Consider the following 17,797-nt stretch of genomic DNA (forward strand, 5'->3'; position numbering starts at 1 on the left):
AGGGTTGTGCGGGTTTCTCTGCTGGCCCGGGGTCTGTGTGCCTGCCTGCCCACGCGAGGCTCTGGCGTGAGCACCCGAGCTGCTGTGTGCGGTGGACTCACTGGAGTTTTGGGAGAGGACGTTTGTGGCTGAGCGGCAGGGGAGGTCTGGGCCTCGGGCCCCACCTCAGCACAGATGCCCCTGGAGCCTGCCCTCCCCTCTCTCCTTTGGAGAATTAACGGGCTGTTTTTGTTTCTCTTTCCCTTGGTCTCCTTTCCTCTTAACACACCCTTTGCCTGCCTGCCACCTGTTCCCGCGCCTGCCTGCTGAGCGGCCCCTCCTGTCTGTCTCTGCCTCCCCCTTCAGAGCCCGCTTCTCTCCCCAGCCCCTCCGGCAAGAGATGTACCCACCCCCTTCCCACCCGAAACCCCCCAGGCCCCAGTCACCCCTGCTCCCGACACCCTTCCCATGGAACCTGGGGCGCCCTCCACAGCCACAGCCTCGGATGTCCCACCTGGGGACAGGCCTTCCCTGCTCAGCCCCTGGGGGCCAGGGGCGGGTCCTGGTCCCATACCCGCCTCAGCCTCCACAGAGTCACCTCTCCATGAGGAACCTCCCCCTCCCAACCCCCCCCACAGACCTGGAACCGCTGTCCCTGCCCCCACTGACTCCGGACCCACGGCCACACCCGAGGACCTCTCAGCCTCCCACCCATCGCCCTCAGAGGCAGCAGCACTGCCCCCCGCCCCTGCAGACCCCGGCCCCGAGGCCGACCCCTCTGCGGCACTCCTGGACCAGCCCCCCGGCACTGCTCCCGCCACCACTTTCCCAGGGGCCGCTGGCTCCGCGAAGCCTGCTCTGGACTGGCTCATGAGAGAAGGCGGCGAGCTGCCTGAGGCGGACGAGTGGACGGGGGGTGACACGCCCGCCTTCTCCACTTCCACCCTCCTCTCAGGTGATGGAGACTCGGCTGAGCACGAGGGCCCTCCTGCCCCCCTCATCCTCCTGTCCAGCCTCGACTACCAATACGACACCCCCGGGCTCTGGGAGCTGGTGAGGCCCAGCCCAGGAAGGAGGCCTCAGGGGAGGGGGCACAGGGCAGACTCGGCCCCTTACCTGCCTTGGGATCCTGCGTCGGGAGGGATCGAGGGGCAGGGTGGGTTCTGCAGCTCCAAGCTGGCCTTGGGCCCCGGGTTCTGCACGGGGAACCCCTGGGCTGACAGGGTGGGCTCCATAGACTGCCTTGCTCTTGGTGTCTGCAGGAGGAGGTGACCCGGGGGGCGAGCTCCTGCCCTTGTGTAGATAGCGTTCAGGGCTCCACGCTGATGCCAGTGCACGTGGAACGACAAGTGCGGCTGCTGGGCAGGAACCTGCACCTCTTCCAGGTGAGTGTGTCCGTTGCAGGTGGGCTTGTGGCCTCCCAGGCTGTTGCCCAGCTGTACACAAGCCCCAGAGAGCAGGAAGAGGGCTTGGCCCTCAGTCCCCAGCCGGGGGCTCTGCTGGGGGCCCCTGGGGGCCTCACCGGGCCCAGCTCCCCTCCAGCTGCCCCACCAGCTGTGTCCTCTGCCCCCAGGACAGCCCAGGAGACTATGAGTGCGTGATGGAACTGGAGGGCCATGAAGTGGCGGTCAAGGCCTGGGTCGAGTGCGAGCCACCTCCAGATACCCAGTGTCATGTGACCTGCTGGCGGCACCAGGTGTGGGTCACGAGGGCCCGGGTGGGCGAGGGCGTGCTGGCCACAGGCCGGCCACCGACCTCAGCTGGCTGCACCATGTTCATCCTGGGAGTCCGGGTGCCCCGGCTCTGGCTTCTGACCCTGTGTGCCTCGGGGTCCCTGCTCCCCAACTCTGATCTCTGACCTTGTGCTCCCACAACCGGTCATTTTGGTCCTTTCTGTGACAGCCCCCTCCCCAGGCCTGATGCCTCCCCCAGCCGCAGGCTCTGACCCCACTCCCATTTCTCCAGCTCAGCTATGAGGCTCTGCAGCCAGAGCTCCGTGTGGGGCTGTTTCTGCGTCGGGCCGGCCGTCTGCGTGTGGACAGTGCCGACGGGCTGCATGGTGAGCTAGTTGGGGCCTCTGGGGCCGGGGGCTCCTCCACACCTGTCTCTCACATTTGTCTCTGCTGCCCCCAGTGGTACTGTACGACTGCTCCGTGGGGCACGGGGACTGCAGCCGCTGCCAAACTGCCAGGCCCCAGTATGGCTGTGTGTGGTGCAAGGGAGAGCGTCCACGTTGTGTGGCCCAGGAGGCTTGTGGCGAGGCTGAAGCTGTGGCCATGCAGTGCCCCGCACCCCTCATCCACTCGGTGCGTTGAAACATGGTGTGCCCCTTCCTCACCGCTGCCTTTAGAGGGATAGCGGGGGTGCTGTGGGTCCAGGGGGCCCGAAGGTGGGAGGCTGGGTCTGCCTGTCTGGGCTGCCAAGGGTTGACTGGTGGGTGGAGGTGAGCAGCCCATGTCTTGGAACAGGTGGAGCCGCTGACTGGGCCTGTAGACGGAGGCACCCGTGTCACCATCAGGGGCTCCAACCTGGGCCAACATGTGCAGGACGTACAGGACACGGTCAAGGTGGCCGGCGTGCCCTGTGCTGTGGACGCTCAGGAGTACGAGGTCTCTAGTAGGTGAGTTGGCCGGACCGACGGGAGTTGGGCACACCGCATGGGCTCCCCAGTTGGCTTTCCTGCTCACGGCTGCCCACCCACTACTCATCTGTCCTTCCCTCTCCCCCTTTCCCTGTTTCTGGTCACAATGCCTCAGAGCTAGGGTGCACAGACATGCATGTTCCCGGCCTGGACTGCTGGGGAGTCACTGCTGGGCTGAGGCCCGGTCTCTGCCTAGAGCTGACAGGTGGCCCTGTCCAGGTGTTCTCACCTGGCTTTCCGGTGACCGGGGACGTAGTTGTGATAACGAGGTTCTCAGATCCCAGATAGCTGTGCTCAGGGGCTAGCCTTCCGCTAGCTGCCCTTTCTCCCCCAGGCACTGCCTCAGGAGGACGGACTTGGGGCTCCCCTGCTGAGTGGCAGACTCCACAGTCCAGTCCCTGGGACCCCGGCTGCCTTCCCAGGGCCTGTAGCTGATAGAGGTTCTGGTAGCCTGGCTGAAAGTTGCAGGTCCCAAAGGTGCCCACACGGGACATTCCCAAGGAGATATCCACAATCAGCCAATCCCAAACCCGGCTGAATATCAGGGTTTCCTGGAGAGCTGTCCAAAGCCACCATGGAATGGGTCCTTTGCGCCCACCCTCAGAGATCTGGATTCAGTAGGCTGGTGCTGGGGCCCCGTAATCTGTATCTTATTGAGCTTATTTATTTTGGTAATCTGTATTTTATTATTTGTTTTTAAAGGTTTTATTTATTTTTTTAACTTTTTAATTTTTTTTGAAAATTTTATTTATTTGTCGGAGAGAGTGCATGCACTGGAGCACAAGCAGGGGGAGTGGCAGGCAGAGGGAGAAAGCAGGCTACCTGCTGAGCAGGGAGCCTGATGTGGGACTGGATACCAGGACCCTGGGATCATGACCTGAGCCGAAGGCACTTAACCAACTGAACCACCCAGGTATCCTTATTTATTTATTTTTAGAGAGAGAGCGAGTGAGCCCGCACATGTGTGCAAGTGGCAGTGGAAGAAGGATGGGGAAGAGGGGCAGAGGAAGAGAGAATCTTAAGCAGGCTCCACCTTAACTGCGGAGCCCGATGCAGGGCTCAATGTCATGACCCTGAGATCGTGACCTGAGCTGAGATTAAGAGTCAGACACGCTAACTCACTGAGCCACCCAGGCGCCCCTTGTAATCTATATTTTAAACCAGACTTTGGGGGCACCTGAGTGCCTCATTTGGTTAAGCGTCTGCCTTCGGCTCAGGTCATGATCTCAGGGTCCTGGATGGAGTCCTGCATCAGGCTCCCTGCTCAGAGGGGAGTCTGCTTCTGCCTCTCCCTCTGCTCCTCCGCCTGGCTTGTGCTCTCTCTTGCTCACTCTCTCTCTCTGAAATAAATAAACAAAATCTTAAAAAAATAATAAGAAATAAACCAGACTTTGTTAGAGCACGTGGTTTCCCACTCAATGTGTTATGACCAAAAACTTCAGGGGATTGTCTAGACTGTTAATGATTCTAGAACCACGGGACTCAAGTAACTTACAAAGTGATTTATAAAGAGATTAAAGTATTCTCTGGTTGAAGTCTCTCCTGGGTACTTTACATATCACTTGCTCTGTTTTCCAAAGTGCTGGCAGTGAGTGTGACCATGTCACGGAATCGCGCCGCTGCCAGCTTCACATTGGGGAAATTAATTCGCCCCAAGCTTCTGTTTTCTGGCCGAGAACCAGCATTTTCTTAGATTGCTCACTTTCCCTTTCCCTCTACCTCCAGACCTGACTAGAGGCTTCCAGGGACTTTTTTTTCATGAGGAAATCAAGTTGCCACCGCTTTGCAAGTGGTGTGGCGCATGGTGGCAGTTAGGTCCCTCGTTTGCTCAGCTCCTCATCCCCGCAGCCAGCCTTACAGGGCTCCTTCTAGATTTGTGCCACACAGAGAGGTGAATTCCTCTTCGTTAGGGGGCTTTAGTTGAATGACTGAAACCACGAATGTGAATTCTCCAATGCCAGAGCCCCCTGGTGTGCCCTGAGGAATTCCCTCCGAAGCAAGAGGATCTCTGTCAACCTCGGGAAACAACACCTGATTTCGTGGGGCAGGGAGGGGGCAACCGGGTCCATTTGAGGGACCCTTGGTGTGGCCCTGGCACCCCAGCCTGCCCTGTGCCCACAGCTTCGTGTGTATCACTGAGGCCAGCCTGGGGGAGGTGGCTGGTGTGGTGACGGTGGAGGTGCCAGGAAGAGGACGCGGTGTCTCAGAGCACAACTTTGCCTACCAGGTAAAGTGGCTCCCCCAGCCCATGTAGTTTTGCCCTCCTGGGGCTTCCCACCCTACGGCCTTCTCGTTTGCCTCAGGCTCCCCTTGCCTCTCTGTGGCCTCATGCCTGCCTATCTCTCCCCATCCCCCTTCCCACAGGACCCGAAGGTGCATTCCATCTTCCCGACCCGGGGCCCCAGAGCCGGGGGCACCCACCTGACCCTACACGGCTCCAAGCTCCTAACTGGGCGGCTGGAGGACATCCGAGTCGTAGTTGGAGACCAGCCTTGTCACCTGTGAGGGCTGCTTCCACATTCGGCAAAAATCCACGTGCTCCAGGGAGAAGACAGAGGGGTGGGATGCTGGGGAGAGCGGAAAGGAGGGAGAGGGCCAGGTCTGCTCCATCAGAAAGTGGCCAGACCCTCCCTAAGCAGGGGCTGTCGTGGGAAGGTGGCCTCCAGGGTCACCTGTGGAGCTTTCAGTCAGCCCCGAGGGAAGTGGGCAGAGGCCCGAGTGGGTCCTGTGTCCTGGAATCATCCCTGTCCCCTTCCTGGCCCGCCTTCCATTCGCCCCTCCCTTCCCTAGGCTGCTGGAGCAGCAGGCCGAGCAGCTGCAGTGTGAGACCAGCCCCTACCCCACGCCTGCCACGCTCCCTGTGGCTGTGTGGTTTGGGGCCACTGAGCGGAGGCTTCAACACAGCCAGTTCGAGTACACAGCAGACCCCAATGTCACCTCTGCTGGCCCCACCAAGAGCTTCCTCAGGTGCTGGGCCAAGGGCATGGCTGCCTGGCATGTGCCAGCGTGGAGTGGGGGGTCTTTGCAGCTCTAGGACGTGGGGAGGTTGCAGGGCATTTTGTAGACGCTGTGACTCCCGTGCCGCTGGTGGGGAGAGGGGCGTGTGGCTTGGGGCTGGGCTAGCCGGGTTCTGCGAAGCCCCCAGCGGTTCATGGTCTGTGTTGCAGTGGAGGACGTAAGATATGGGTCCATGGCCAGAATTTGGATGTGGTGCAGACACCAAGGATCCGAGTGACTGTGGCCCCAAGAGCCCTGCAGCCGAGCCAGGGGCTTGGGCGGAGGCGGCGCGTGATCCCGGAAACAGCGTGCTCCCCCGGGGCTTCCTGTGGCGGTCATCACGTAGGAGACCCGTGGGCCTCCCCTGCTTGCACAGGGCTAGCCGTCCCCCACGTCACCCCACGTTCCACCCCGTGCACGGCCATGGGTGGCGGGTACCGAGGAGGCTATCTCCCCGTCCTTGCAGGACCTCTTTCCGCGTGGCCCTCAACTTGCCCTCCCCTGTCTTTCCTCCCTCTGCCGCAGTTTGAGGAGCCCTGCCACGTGAACTCCTCTCAGCTCATCACGTGCCACACGCCTGCCCTCCCAGGCCTGCCCGAGGACCCCTGGGTCCGGGTGGAATTTATCCTTGACAACCTGGTCTTTGACTTCGCAACGCTGAACCCCACACCCTTCTCCTATGAGGCCGACCCCACTTTGCAGCCCCTTAACCCCGAGGACCCCGCCACGCCGTTCCGGCACAAGCCTGGGAGTGTGCTCTCTGTGGAGGTACTGTTCCCGCTCAGACACAGTGGGGCCGCCAGACCCTTTGCTTTGCTGGACGCTGCTGCTGGGGGAGGGGGGCATGGCAGCCGAGCAAGAGCCAGGGGACTCCCTGCATGTGGTGAGGGCTGAGGGGCCGGTGGTGGGCTGCCTAGCCTGCCGCGTCTGGCCGGGGCTTGGGTCCTGTTGCCCGGGTCCCAGCACACTCCGTGGCAGGAGTCTGAATGACGGTATGTAAATGGTCTGGCACACGCAGTAGCGGGGAGGCATGGTACGCAGTAGGCGCCTGGGCCGATGCCCATTTGGCAGCCTGGCTCAACGCGGACAAACCCTTGGCGTGGGTTCTGACACGTGCAGTAGGTGGGCGTTCCGAAAGGCCGTAGGTGGACAGCCCATTGTCATTCACCTGGTGGGCCGGCAGGCACACTACGGGCTCTGGCTTTGTGAGTAACTGGGCAGGATTGGGGGGCAACTTTATATGGCCCAGATTTTTAGCTCTGGAGAAGTGAGAATGTGAGGAGGAAGGATGGGAAGGGCAGAGGAGGGTCAGGGGGCAGCTTGCAAGATATCCATGGACTGTCACCCCCCTGCAGGGGAAGAGGTGCTGAGGTTCATCAGCCCTGCTCCTGGGGTGGGTGTCAGGCCCGTCCGATCCACATTTGGGGGGATAGGATATGAGTGACCGCCAGCTCCTCGCCTTAGGGGAGAGCTCGGAGTGATCCATCAGTGACCTCGTGTTCCAGGGGGAGAATCTGGACCTTGCGATGTCCAAGGAGGAGGTGGTGGCCATGATAGGGGATGGCCCCTGCGTGGTGAAGACGCTGACCCGCCACCACCTGTACTGTGAGCCCCCCATGGAGCAGCCCCTGCCCCAGCACCACGCCCTCCGAGAGGTGCCTGATGCTTTGCCTGAGTTCACGGTCAGTAGGTGGGTGTGGGCCGGGCCGGGCATTGTGCACGCGCTGAAACCTTGCTCACAGAGGGCTTCCCGTGTAGGTGCAGATGGGGAACCTGCGCTTCTCCCTGGGCCACGTGCAGTACGATGGCGAGAGCCCGGTGGCTTTTCCCATGGCTGCCCAGGTGGGCTTGGGGGTGGGCACCTCTCTTCTGGCTCTGGGTGTCATCATCATTGTCCTCATATACAGGTGGGTGCAGCCGGGTGTGGCTGGCCTGGGGCAGCGAGGCGGGTGAGGCTGGATGGGAAGGGCAGACGAGGCCAGGGCTCAACAAACGTTCCTGGAAAGTACCAGAGAGTACCGATTTTAGGCTTTCGTGGGCCAGGGGGCCTCAGTTGCAGCGGTTCAACTCTGCTGTGACCATGCAGAAGGAGCCATAGATGAGAGGCAACCTCAACGAGTGTGGCCATGTGCCAGCACATCTTTATTGGCAGAAACAGGTCGTGGGCCAGGTTTGGCCTGGTTGTAGTTTGTTGATCCCTGGGCTAAAAACCGCTGGGCTAGACTGGACATGGGGTGTGACTTGCCCAGGACGGGACAGGCTAAGCTATTCTGGGCGAGGCCTTGGCTTGGCCGGGCATGGCCGTGTTAGACGGTGCCAGCCTGGGCCAGGGTGAGGCTGGGGTAGACGGCCCGGGGCCTGGGGCACCAGAAAGGGCTCTGGCCTTGTCTGGCCTCCCCTTTCCTGACCTTGGCGCTGAGCAGGAGGAAGAGCAAGCAGGCCCTGAGGGACTACAAGAAGGTCCAGATCCAGCTGGAGAATCTGGAGAGCAGCGTGCGGGACCGCTGCAAGAAGGAGTTCACAGGTGAGGCTGCAGAGCGGAGGCCCGGAAGGCGCTGCAGGACTCTGCCCCAGCCTGCTCCCGTGGCATGGGGTCCGCGCCCCAACCCGGCCTCCTCTGCTCCACAGACCTCATGACCGAGATGACCGATCTCACCAGTGACCTTCTGGGCAGTGGCATCCCCTTCCTCGACTATAAGGTGTATGCCGAGAGGGTCTTCTTCCCTGGGCACCAGGAGTCGCCCTTGCACCGGGACCTGGGTGTCCCTGAGAGCAGGCGCCCCACTGTGGAACAAGGGCTGGGACAGCTCTCCAACCTGCTCAACAGCAAACTCTTCCTCACCAAGGTGCCAAGCCCCCCCCCACCCCGCCCACGGCTGGGGGCGGGGCTCCTGGTCCCACCCCTCCTGCCCCAGCCCCACCTCTGTCCCTCCGGCTCTGAATCGGCCCCTCCCTCCCTGTCCCGTCTCCCCGGCACCAGTTCATCCACACCCTGGAGAGCCAGCGCACCTTCTCGGCTCGGGACCGTGCCTACGTGGCGTCTCTGCTCACCGTGGCGCTGCATGGGAAGCTTGAGTACTTCACCGACATCCTCCGCACCCTGCTCAGTGACCTGGTGGCCCAGTACGTGGCCAAGAACCCCAAGCTGATGCTGCGCAGGTCTGTGTGGCTGCCGGAAGCCATGGGGCTGGGTGGCTGCGAGGGCTGGAGCCGGGAGCTGAGGCACGCCCTCTGGGGCTTAGGGGTCTGCAGCGCCGGGAGCCCCGAGGCCACCCCTCCTGACCTGCCCTCCTCTTCCCTGTCATCCCAGGACCGAGACTGTGGTGGAGAAGCTGCTTACCAACTGGATGTCCATCTGCCTGTACACTTTCGTGCGGGTGAGAGAGGCAGGGCGCAGCGGGCTCTGAACCCCACGGCTGCTGGCCCCCGGGCGGCTCATCCACTCGTGCACGGCATGGCTCAGTCACCTTAGGCCCTCTGCAGCCCGTCCTCGTCCCCAGCGTGGGCCATGTCCCATGCAGCTCCCGTTTCATGCCTGCCGTCTGCCCTGGGGTCCTCACTGCCCGTCACCTCCCTAGGACTCAGTAGGGGAGCCGCTGTACATGCTCTTCCGGGGAATTAAGCATCAAGTGGACAAGGGGCCAGTGGACAGCGTGACTGGCAAAGCCAAGTACACCCTGAATGACAACCGGCTTCTCAGAGAGGATGTGGAGTACCGTCCCCTGGTGAGGGAGCGAGGAAGGGAGAGGGATAGGGAGGCAGGAAGGGAGGGAGGGACGCAGGGACGGAGGCAGGGACAGAGCGTGTGAACACGTTCGCGCACCATGGTGTCAGCCCCGGTGAGGCTGAGCACGTGTGCTCGTTATGCGTGTCTGTGTCTGGGGTCCGGCTAGCCTGGCTCTGGCTGCCTGCCAGACAGGCCCTCCGACGAGCTTAGTCTAGAGGATAGAGGCTGGAGGGCCCGTCCTTGGGGCAGAGGGCCTGGAGAATAGGGCCTCAGGCTTGGGGTGGGGTCAGTGTGGACACTGCCAGGGTTTGGGGAGCAGTCCAAGTCGTTGGACTGGGCCAGGGCCTGAGTGTTTGCCTGACGAGTGTCATGCCAGGGATGTGATGCGCCCACCAAGCTGGGAGCCAGTTCTGCCAGCCCTGGCCATCTCTTCCTCTGGATTGCTTTCCCCTTAGTGGAGTCCTTTCCTTAGTGACCCACGCGAGGTGCCTTCCCCCGTGACCCATGCAGGGTGCCTTCCCCGGAAGTCACCCCCGGTGACCCATGCAGGGCGCCTTTGGGAAAATCTCATTCAGGCTCCGGCAGACCTGCTCTTCTCTCAGGCTGGTAGGGACTCGTCACCTCTCATGCAGGCTTCTCTTCGGTGCCTCCTGATCAGCTGAGCGAGGAACCTAGGGACCTAAGTTAAGAGGGCCTTGTGTTCACTTGTTTTTTCTGCCATTCACCCATTTACCTAGTGCTCTGTGCTAGGTGCTGGGGTCACAGTGGAGGGAGCCGCTGTCCCAAGGAGGGGTTGGCAGGTGAAGAGACAAACATTAGGGACTCTCTGGTGCCTGGAGGTCCGAGGCAGTGGCTTCCTCTTGGGTTGTCCCTATCCCCGCGTCTTGGTCATCCCGTGTGCGGCACAAGCCCTGACTGCTCCCGTGTTTGCCTTGGTAGACCCTGAACGCACTGCTGGCTGTGGGGCCTGGCGCGGGAGAGGCCCAGGGTGTGCCTGTCAAGGTCCTGGACTGTGACACCATCTCCCAGGCCAAAGAGAAGATGTTGGACCAGCTTTATAAAGGAGTACCTCTTGCCCAGCGGCCAGACCCCCGCACCCTGGATGTCGGTGAGGGTGGAGGGGAAGGGTAGCCTGGGGGCCTGAGCCAGAGTGAAGGCTGGGCTGGCCCTGGCCCAGCCCTGCAGGGGCAGCATAGTGCTCAGTGGGCATGGGGTAGTGGTGGGTTGTGGAATCCCTCTACACAGCCCCTCTCCTGGTGAGGGGTCCCCAGCCTAGTCTCTGCAGAGGTTGGGTGACGCTGCCCCCTGATGGTGAGGCCCGTGTCCCGGTGGAGGAGGAGGTAGGCTCCACCTGCAGGAAGGGTATCCCGGGAGCCGGAACTAAGTCCCACCTTGCTCTTGCAGAGTGGCGATCTGGGGTGGCTGGGCATCTCATTCTTTCTGACGAGGATGTGACTTCTGAGGTCCAGGGTCTGTGGAGACGTCTGAACACCCTGCAGCATTACAAGGTGGGAGGGGTACGAGCGGGAAGAGGGGTACGGTGGGGTGGGGCTGGTGGAGGGGTCACCAGCTGTGATCAGCAGGTCCCAGACGGAGCAACTGTGGCCCTGGTCCCCTGCCTCACCAAGCATGTTCTCCGGGAAAACCAGGATTATGTCCCTGGAGAGCGTGAGTACTCCCTCCTGCCCTCCAGTCCCCACCCAGTCACTGTCCTCTGCCCTCGCTTTGACCAGTGCCCAGGAATGGGCAAAGTCCTCTGCACCTTAGGGTGGGCTGGTGTCTGCTTCCCTTCCACCTAGAGAAGCCCTCAACCCGTGCCTCCACTCCTGGAAGTTGGCATGACCCTGGGGGCCCAGGGAAGGTGGTACCTGATGAGGGGTGACGAGCCGCGGCGTCTTGGCACAGGGACCCCAATGCTGGAGGATGTGGACGAGGGGGGCATCCGGCCCTGGCACCTGGTGAAGCCAAGTGAGGAGCCGGAGCCTCCCAGGCCCCGGAGGGGCAGCCTTCGGGGCGGGGAGCGCGAGCGAGCCAAGGCCATCCCTGAGATCTACCTGACTCGCCTGCTGTCCATGAAGGTGGGGCGGGAAGCGTGGGCTGGAGGCTGGGGTCCGGGGCGGGCAGGCGGTCAGTCTGGGCCGTGGGCGAGGACCACCACTTACAGGATTCGGGGTGGGGTGGGGCTCGCAGGGCCATAGTGCCACGAGGCATCCGAGGCCGGGCGGGGGCTGAGGTCCGCTTGCTGACTGTACCTGCTCCGGTGCTTCCCGCCTCCCACAGGGCACCCTGCAGAAGTTCGTGGACGACCTGTTCCAGGTGATTCTCAGCACCAGCCGCCCCGTGCCGCTTGCCGTCAAGTACTTCTTCGACCTGCTGGATGAGCAGGCCCAGCAGCACGGCATCTCCGACCAGGACACCGTGCACATCTGGAAGACCAACAGGTGGGGGTGGGGCCGGGGCCCGGTGGGCGGGGCGTGCGCGGGGTCTCCTGCCTGCCCAGCACGCTCATCGGCCGCGCCCGCCCCGCCCACAGCCTGCCCCTGAGGTTCTGGATCAACATAATAAAAAACCCGCAGTTTGTGTTCGACGTGCAGACGTCTGATAACATGGACGCGGTGCTCCTGGTCATTGCGCAGACTTTCATGGATGCCTGCACCCTGGCCGACCACAAGCTGGGCCGGGTGAGTGGGGAGGGGGAGGTGGGCACGGAGGGGAGCATGGGGGGCGGGGCGAGTGGGGGACAGGGGTGGGCCGTGCAGTGTGCGCTCAGATTCCGGGCTTGGCCGAGAAGGTCCAGGACGAGGGCTAGGGGAGGCCTGTGACTCCAGCCCCCGGCCGGACGTGGTCCCTGGGAGCGACAGTGCCCCTGTCTTCGGAGATGACCCCTCAGGAACCAAATCCACCAGGCAGCCTGGGGCTGTTCTGTGACTGTCGAAGCCACCTGTTCACCTGGAAACCACCTGGTGCCCCCCGCCCCCCGCCCCATCACCTCAGGCTCACCTCCTCCAAGTCCGGGCTCACCTCTCCAAGCCAGATGCCCAGGGATCAGAGACGACCCCTGCGTCTTTCTCATCGCCCCCTCCACAGGGGTGGAGGGGGGGTCTGCCTGCCATGGCAGTGTAGACAGGAGACACCAGGGCAGTGAGTGCCAGGCGTGAGCGAGGGGCTGGTGAGGAGAGCCGAGAAGCAGACGGGAGGGGCCAGGGCTGTCTGGTAGCATGGGGCAGTGCCGGGGTGTTGTCACAGGAGTAAGAGCCAGGAGAGTCCCATGACAGATAAGGGGTCACTGTCGCAACTGCTCAGCCACCCAGCCGGCAGGGCCGGTGGCTCGCCAGGCCCGCGAAGGGAGCCTGTTACCTCTTGAGAGGCCTATGTCTAGACCCCGGTGGAGAAACAGAATGTTAGTTCTGTGCAGCGCTGTCTTTCGGGGCCTATTTTTGCTCTGTGTGTTCCCGTCACTCTGTCTACAGTGAACTGAGAAACCCCAAGGCCCCTCCTGGCCCCAGGGGCCCCGGTGGGTGGATGCTGAGTGGTGGCTGGGTTTTTGCCCAACCTTCACACTGCGTCCCCTTCCCAGCAAAAGTGCGGCTGCTTGCTGGGCAGCTCAGGAGTAGTCCAACCAGGAATGCCAGGGGCCCCCCACAGAGAGCTGGTGAGAAGGCACGCGTGCTGACTCAGGCCCGGGAAGGCCTTGCTGCCCACACAGGGTGGCGCCTTCTGGCCTCCCCCTCCCAGCAGCTGTAGGCCGAGGCGGTGGGTGCCGAGAACGGAAGCGTGCTGCCCAGAGCCCACGGCCGGGGGGTAGAGCTGGGATCGGAACCCACTTCGGTGGTGGAGGAGGTGTCTGGGTGTGTAAGATTGTGGGTTCTGACCTGAGAGACCTGCTTCAGGTGCCAGCTTGGCCACTGAGGTGGTGTGGGGCAAGGTACTCAATTCCTGGGTCAGTTTCCTGGTTTTTAAAATGCTGACGCGGGGAGCGACCAGCACGTGGAGAAGCAGCATTAGGGCCCCACACGGCGCCGCGCCCTCCCACCCTGCACGCCGTCTCCCTGCTGGATGCAGGTGGAGGCAGATGGAGCTGAGAAGTGACCTGGGAATAATTCGGGGAGAAGCTCGAGGTGACAGAAGCAGAGGCCGGACATTGGTGGAGGGGAGGGGCGGAAGAGGTCCTTGCAGAAGGAAATGGGCCAGGGGGACCAACCATCCTGGTTGCCTGGGACTGAGAGTTTCCTAGAATATTTAAAACTGAAGCGGTGCTGGGAAAATCGGGACAGTTGGTTACCCCAAGGGGCCTCCCCTCTTTCTTTCCTGCTGGTGCCCAGGACTCCCCCATCAACAAACTTTTATATGCTCGAGATATTCCCCGTTACAAGCGGATGGTGGAAAGGTATGAGGGTGAGGCGATGAGTCTGGAGGGAGGATGGGTGGACAGATGGTTGGATGTTTATGGCTGCAGCCCAGGGGCGGGCCCTGCTGGGGTGAGGCTCGTTTACCCGGCAGTTGCCGTACGCACGGTCTCTGACAGGTACTACGCAGACATCAGGCAGACCGTCCCTGCCAGCGATCAAGAGATGAACTCCATCCTGGCCGAGCTGTCTCGGGTATGGCCCTCCCTCTGCTTCTTGGGTTGGGCACAGGTCTCCTGCCATGAGGGTCCTGCTCTTTTGCAAGGAAGCCCTGGGGACCTCAGCAATCTTGTGAGCTGGTTGGGGCAGGACACATACCATCATCATAAATGCAGAATGTTCCAAATGGCCACTAGAAAAGACCAGGGCTCCCAGCATCTCACTACAGAGCAGCAGGGGCTTGTCCGGGCAGCGGCCTCCTAACCTCACTCAGCCAGGTACTTGGGTGCCTGCAGCCCGTCTGGGGTCTGGGGTCGATGCGTCTGAGGCAGTGGGGTGGCTGGGATCTGTCCCGGACTGTCCAGGTTGGCCTGTCCTTGTCTCCGTACCCCTCTGCTTCCCTCAGGGGTGTAGATGTGCCCCCACCTACTCCTAAAACAGCCCCCAGATGTAAACTCAGGGAGCTTACAAGCAGTGTTTTGGAAACAATGATACGGACCACAGCCACACCCAGTAACGACAGCCGCGGCCATTTGGGGTGTTGCTGGGTGGGGGCACTGTGTCCACTCGCCTGACCCCCGTAGGAGCGCCACGGGTCAGGTGATCTCAGCCCCGTGGTCCTGATGAGGAGGGGCAGACTCCCAGACGGCCCCTAGAGGTCTGGTGTGACCTCAGGGGAGACGTGAGGGAGATCAGAGCAGACTGACGTCAGAGCAGACAGCGTGTAAACAGCACCTGTCCTGCGGGGCCCTGCCACCATCTGGGACCCCGGGCTCCTGGCTTGTGCCTCGAGGGGAGAGCGGCAGGGCCCTGTTCACGCTGTAGACCGGGAGCCCTGGTGTGTCGATGGGGCTTCCCGCTTCAGGGCCTGTCCCTTCTGCCACCTCCTCCTCCGTTTCCCAGGGGTCCTGTGGCTGGTGATACCCCTCATCTCTCATCTCTTGTCTCCTCCCTAGAACTACTCTGGAGACCTCGGGGCACGAGTGGCCCTGCACGAACTCTACAAGTACATCAACAAGTACTACGACCAGGTGGGCAGAACCGCTCAGAGCCCCAAGCCCTAATGGCGAGAGGGGCCATGACTTGTGGTCCCCCCCATACCCGGGCACGGCGCAGGGTGTGCCCTGGTATTGGCTGTGCTCTAACCCGGCCTTGTCTTCTCCATCTGGGCTCCTTGGCAGCAGCAGGGATCCTAGGCATTGGGGCAGGGCTGCCGGGGGATCTGCCAGGGCTTGGAGGTGGCATGGGGGAGGGACACACAGCCGCCACCTGTTCCTGCCCTGACCCGCATCCCTACCTGAGTCCACAGTGGCTGTGTGCTGTGCACGGCCAGCCTGTGCTGTCAGAGAGGAGGGTCCTGCCGGGGGTGGGCACAACAGAGCCAGCAAGGGGGCTGTCGGGGGGATTCCAGGACTGGGCCTCGAGATCAGAGCACTTCCAAGTCAGCGTGCTAAGTGCCTGCCGGAATCGCCCACCCACGTGTTTGTGTGGCCAGCGATGGGGCTGTTGCTGGTCAGAGAGGACGAGCCTGCCTCGTGGCCCAGGCCCGGGGTGAGGACAGTCATTTCACAAAGGAGGGACGCACGCGTGTGAATCCCGGGCACGGTGGCCTTGCCCCAGCAGTGCGAGCCCCCGCGTGGGGGAGGCGGGGGTGTGTGATGCGTCACAGGCCCTCGTGCAGACGGGGTGGAGAACCCTCCCGGGCCCCGCCGTGCCCCCCGTGGCAGCCCCCACTTCTGCTTCTGTAGCTGTGGTGTTGGGTCTGTGTCTGTCCTCCCAGCGGGGAGTCCATGAGGGTGGGATCGCATGGGCCCCCTCGCTGCGGGGTCCCTGCTCCTTGCCCAGCACCTGACGATAGGAAATTAGGAAACGCTTCTTGCCTGGTGGGCAAGGGGGGCCACGATGGCTGGAACAGGGCTCCTGGGGGTTTGTGGCGAAAAGGCCAGCATGGTGGGTGCAGGTGGCCTCCACTAGAACCTTCCCGGTGGAGATGGATGCTTGTTACCGTGAGTGCTAAGTACTGAGTAGAGTACCCCATTCTCACCTCTCGCATCTGGAAGACCCTATGCTGACGTCACCAGCCAGGCCCTGAGGAAGGGAGGGGGCTCGCCGGGTGTCGGGGCTTGCCGCAGCCTCTGGGGGGCCGGTCGCGCCTGCGGGTGGGGCGGTGGCGGCCCTGACCGGCCGGCCTCTGTTGCAGATCATCACTGCCCTGGAGGAGGACGGCACGGCGCAGAAGATGCAGCTGGGCTACCGGCTGCAGCAGATCGCAGCCGCGGTGGAGAACAAGGTCACGGACCTGTAGGGACCTGACCAGCCCTGGCCTGCCGCTGCTGCTGCCCCGCCCGGGCGGCCCTGGAGCCCTGAGGGAGAAGCTCCCTTCTTAGATGCCTGTAGTGCCTGACAAGCTGAGTTAGTGCAAGGTGGCTCCCGGTCCCCGGGGGCCTCTGGCCTGGGCCCTGCTGGACCTACCTCGCAGGCCTGGGGCCTTGAGGCGGACGGGTGGTACCCAGCCTGCTTCCTGAGCCCAGTGACCCCGTGGGCTATTTTGTGTGTGTGACGTCAGCCTGTGGGAAGTCAGGGACTAAGGGCTTCCAGAGAGTGGCTGGAAGGGCCGCCAGCCCCTGGAGAGACCGTACTGTTCCTGAACACTGGCCTTCATCCTGCTGGGATTCGGCGGGGGGGAGAGTCCCACTTCCTGGCCCGTCCTCCATCATCCCTGACCTCAGTTGAGCTGCCTCTGGCCTTGTTGCTGCTGCCACGTTCCTAGGTCTGAGAGAGGAATGCCTTTGCCAGGCCGCCGCAAACTGACCCCCCAGCGGGGCTGCCTGCCTCCGGGCCACCCTGCCTCAGAGGCCGCCCATGGTGAGGGGCCCCTGCCGCAGGCGCCTGGGGGAGAGCGGTGGCCCCACTGACCCAGCTCTTCATTAAAAGATAACACACTGCATGGCGCCTCATGTGTGGGCTCGGCCCAGCCCCTCCCTTGGTAGGAGGGTGGCAGCCGTGCCTGGCAGGCACGGGGGGGGGGGGGCGCGCGGTGGGGACGTGGGATCTGTACCCTGGGTCATGGGTGTGTGCGTGGGGGGATTTCTCATGACCCTCACGTGAGGCTGCGGTGAGAACCCCATTCAGGATGGGCTAGGGAGCCTGCAACCCGAGGCGGAGGGGTCGGAGTCCCTTCAGGGGCCCTGCTCTGTCTGCAGCGCAAGTGTTCTCAGGCCACCATCCGTGTCCTGTCGTCTGGAGAGGAACTGGGAGAGGAGGACTCTAGAACAGGCGACTCCAGGCAGAGTGGGTCTTGGGGCCCTTTTCTGGGCTCCCCACACCCCTCTTGCTTGGGACATTCGAAGGGGCTCCTGGATACTCCAGGCGTCCGGGGCAGGGACCCCGACCCAGCTGTGTGCCTTGTGTGAAGGCCGCCTAGGGTGGTGTTTCCTCATTCGTAGCTGGAGGTGAGCGTCGAGACTGTCCCTGTTGGGTCTTGTGTTGCTGGCTGGGCCTGTAGGGCTGGGGGTCGATGCCCCTTTGACTGAGACCACCCTTGGCCTCAGCAGGAGGCCAGCCTGCCAAATAGAAATGCCCTCAAATCTTGACGAGGCTCTCCTCCTTGGCTGTCTGCTTACTGCCTAAGCCCAGAGACCCCAGCCTCCTTTCCCTTCTGACCAGAGGCCCCACCCCCCACTCAGGTCTTCACGGAGTTTGAAGAGACCCGGGGCTGATAGGATTCCAAGAGGAGTCCCTTCCTTCCCTCTCAGTGGCCCGAAATAAAGTCGTCTCAGAGTCCTTGTCCCTAAGACAACAGGAGCCACACTGGTCTGTCTGTGCCCACTGGTCCCAGCTGCTTTTCTCTGCCCCGAAGGCCCGCCCTCCTCACCTCTGCCCCATGTC

At 62.6% G+C, this 17,797-nt stretch overlaps 1 protein-coding gene across 16 annotated transcripts in view; it reads left to right on the forward strand.

Annotated features, from left to right (window-relative positions):
- Positions 1-16,854, forward strand: part of PLXNB1 (plexin B1) — a 28,206-nt gene extending 11,352 nt beyond the window's left edge. For 15 of the 16 annotated variants that reach the window (XM_087867073.1, XM_045778333.2, XM_087867069.1 and 12 more), the window contains 28 exons: positions 346-1,032; positions 1,242-1,364; positions 1,553-1,675; positions 1,945-2,038; positions 2,113-2,285; positions 2,448-2,599; positions 4,742-4,847; positions 4,985-5,121; positions 5,411-5,587; positions 5,788-5,959; positions 6,143-6,385; positions 7,123-7,299; positions 7,376-7,524; positions 8,041-8,141; positions 8,246-8,463; positions 8,598-8,776; positions 8,928-8,994; positions 9,196-9,342; positions 10,284-10,452; positions 10,749-10,852; positions 10,928-11,012; positions 11,250-11,422; positions 11,625-11,785; positions 11,878-12,025; positions 13,667-13,731; positions 13,870-13,945; positions 14,866-14,940; positions 16,110-16,854. In XM_087867073.1, the coding sequence (XP_087723199.1) occupies positions 346-1,032; positions 1,242-1,364; positions 1,553-1,675; positions 1,945-2,038; positions 2,113-2,285; positions 2,448-2,599; positions 4,742-4,847; positions 4,985-5,121; positions 5,411-5,587; positions 5,788-5,959; positions 6,143-6,385; positions 7,123-7,299; positions 7,376-7,524; positions 8,041-8,141; positions 8,246-8,463; positions 8,598-8,776; positions 8,928-8,994; positions 9,196-9,342; positions 10,284-10,452; positions 10,749-10,852; positions 10,928-11,012; positions 11,250-11,422; positions 11,625-11,785; positions 11,878-12,025; positions 13,667-13,731; positions 13,870-13,945; positions 14,866-14,940; positions 16,110-16,214 (4,386 nt within the window). In that variant the 3' untranslated portion in view covers positions 16,215-16,854. The remainder of the gene's footprint in view (positions 1-345; positions 1,033-1,241; positions 1,365-1,552; positions 1,676-1,944; positions 2,039-2,112; positions 2,286-2,447; positions 2,600-4,741; positions 4,848-4,984; positions 5,122-5,410; positions 5,588-5,787; positions 5,960-6,142; positions 6,386-7,122; positions 7,300-7,375; positions 7,525-8,040; positions 8,142-8,245; positions 8,464-8,597; positions 8,777-8,927; positions 8,995-9,195; positions 9,343-10,283; positions 10,453-10,748; positions 10,853-10,927; positions 11,013-11,249; positions 11,423-11,624; positions 11,786-11,877; positions 12,026-13,666; positions 13,732-13,869; positions 13,946-14,865; positions 14,941-16,109) is intronic. The other variant, XM_087867078.1, reaches the window with a different exon arrangement.
- Positions 16,855-17,797: the final 943 nt, after the last annotated feature.

Source organism: Ursus americanus, chromosome 14, assembly GCF_024610735.1.
Source record: "Ursus americanus isolate L20-20 chromosome 14, mUrsAme1.1.p, whole genome shotgun sequence".
NCBI lineage: Eukaryota > Metazoa > Chordata > Mammalia > Carnivora > Ursidae > Ursus > Ursus americanus.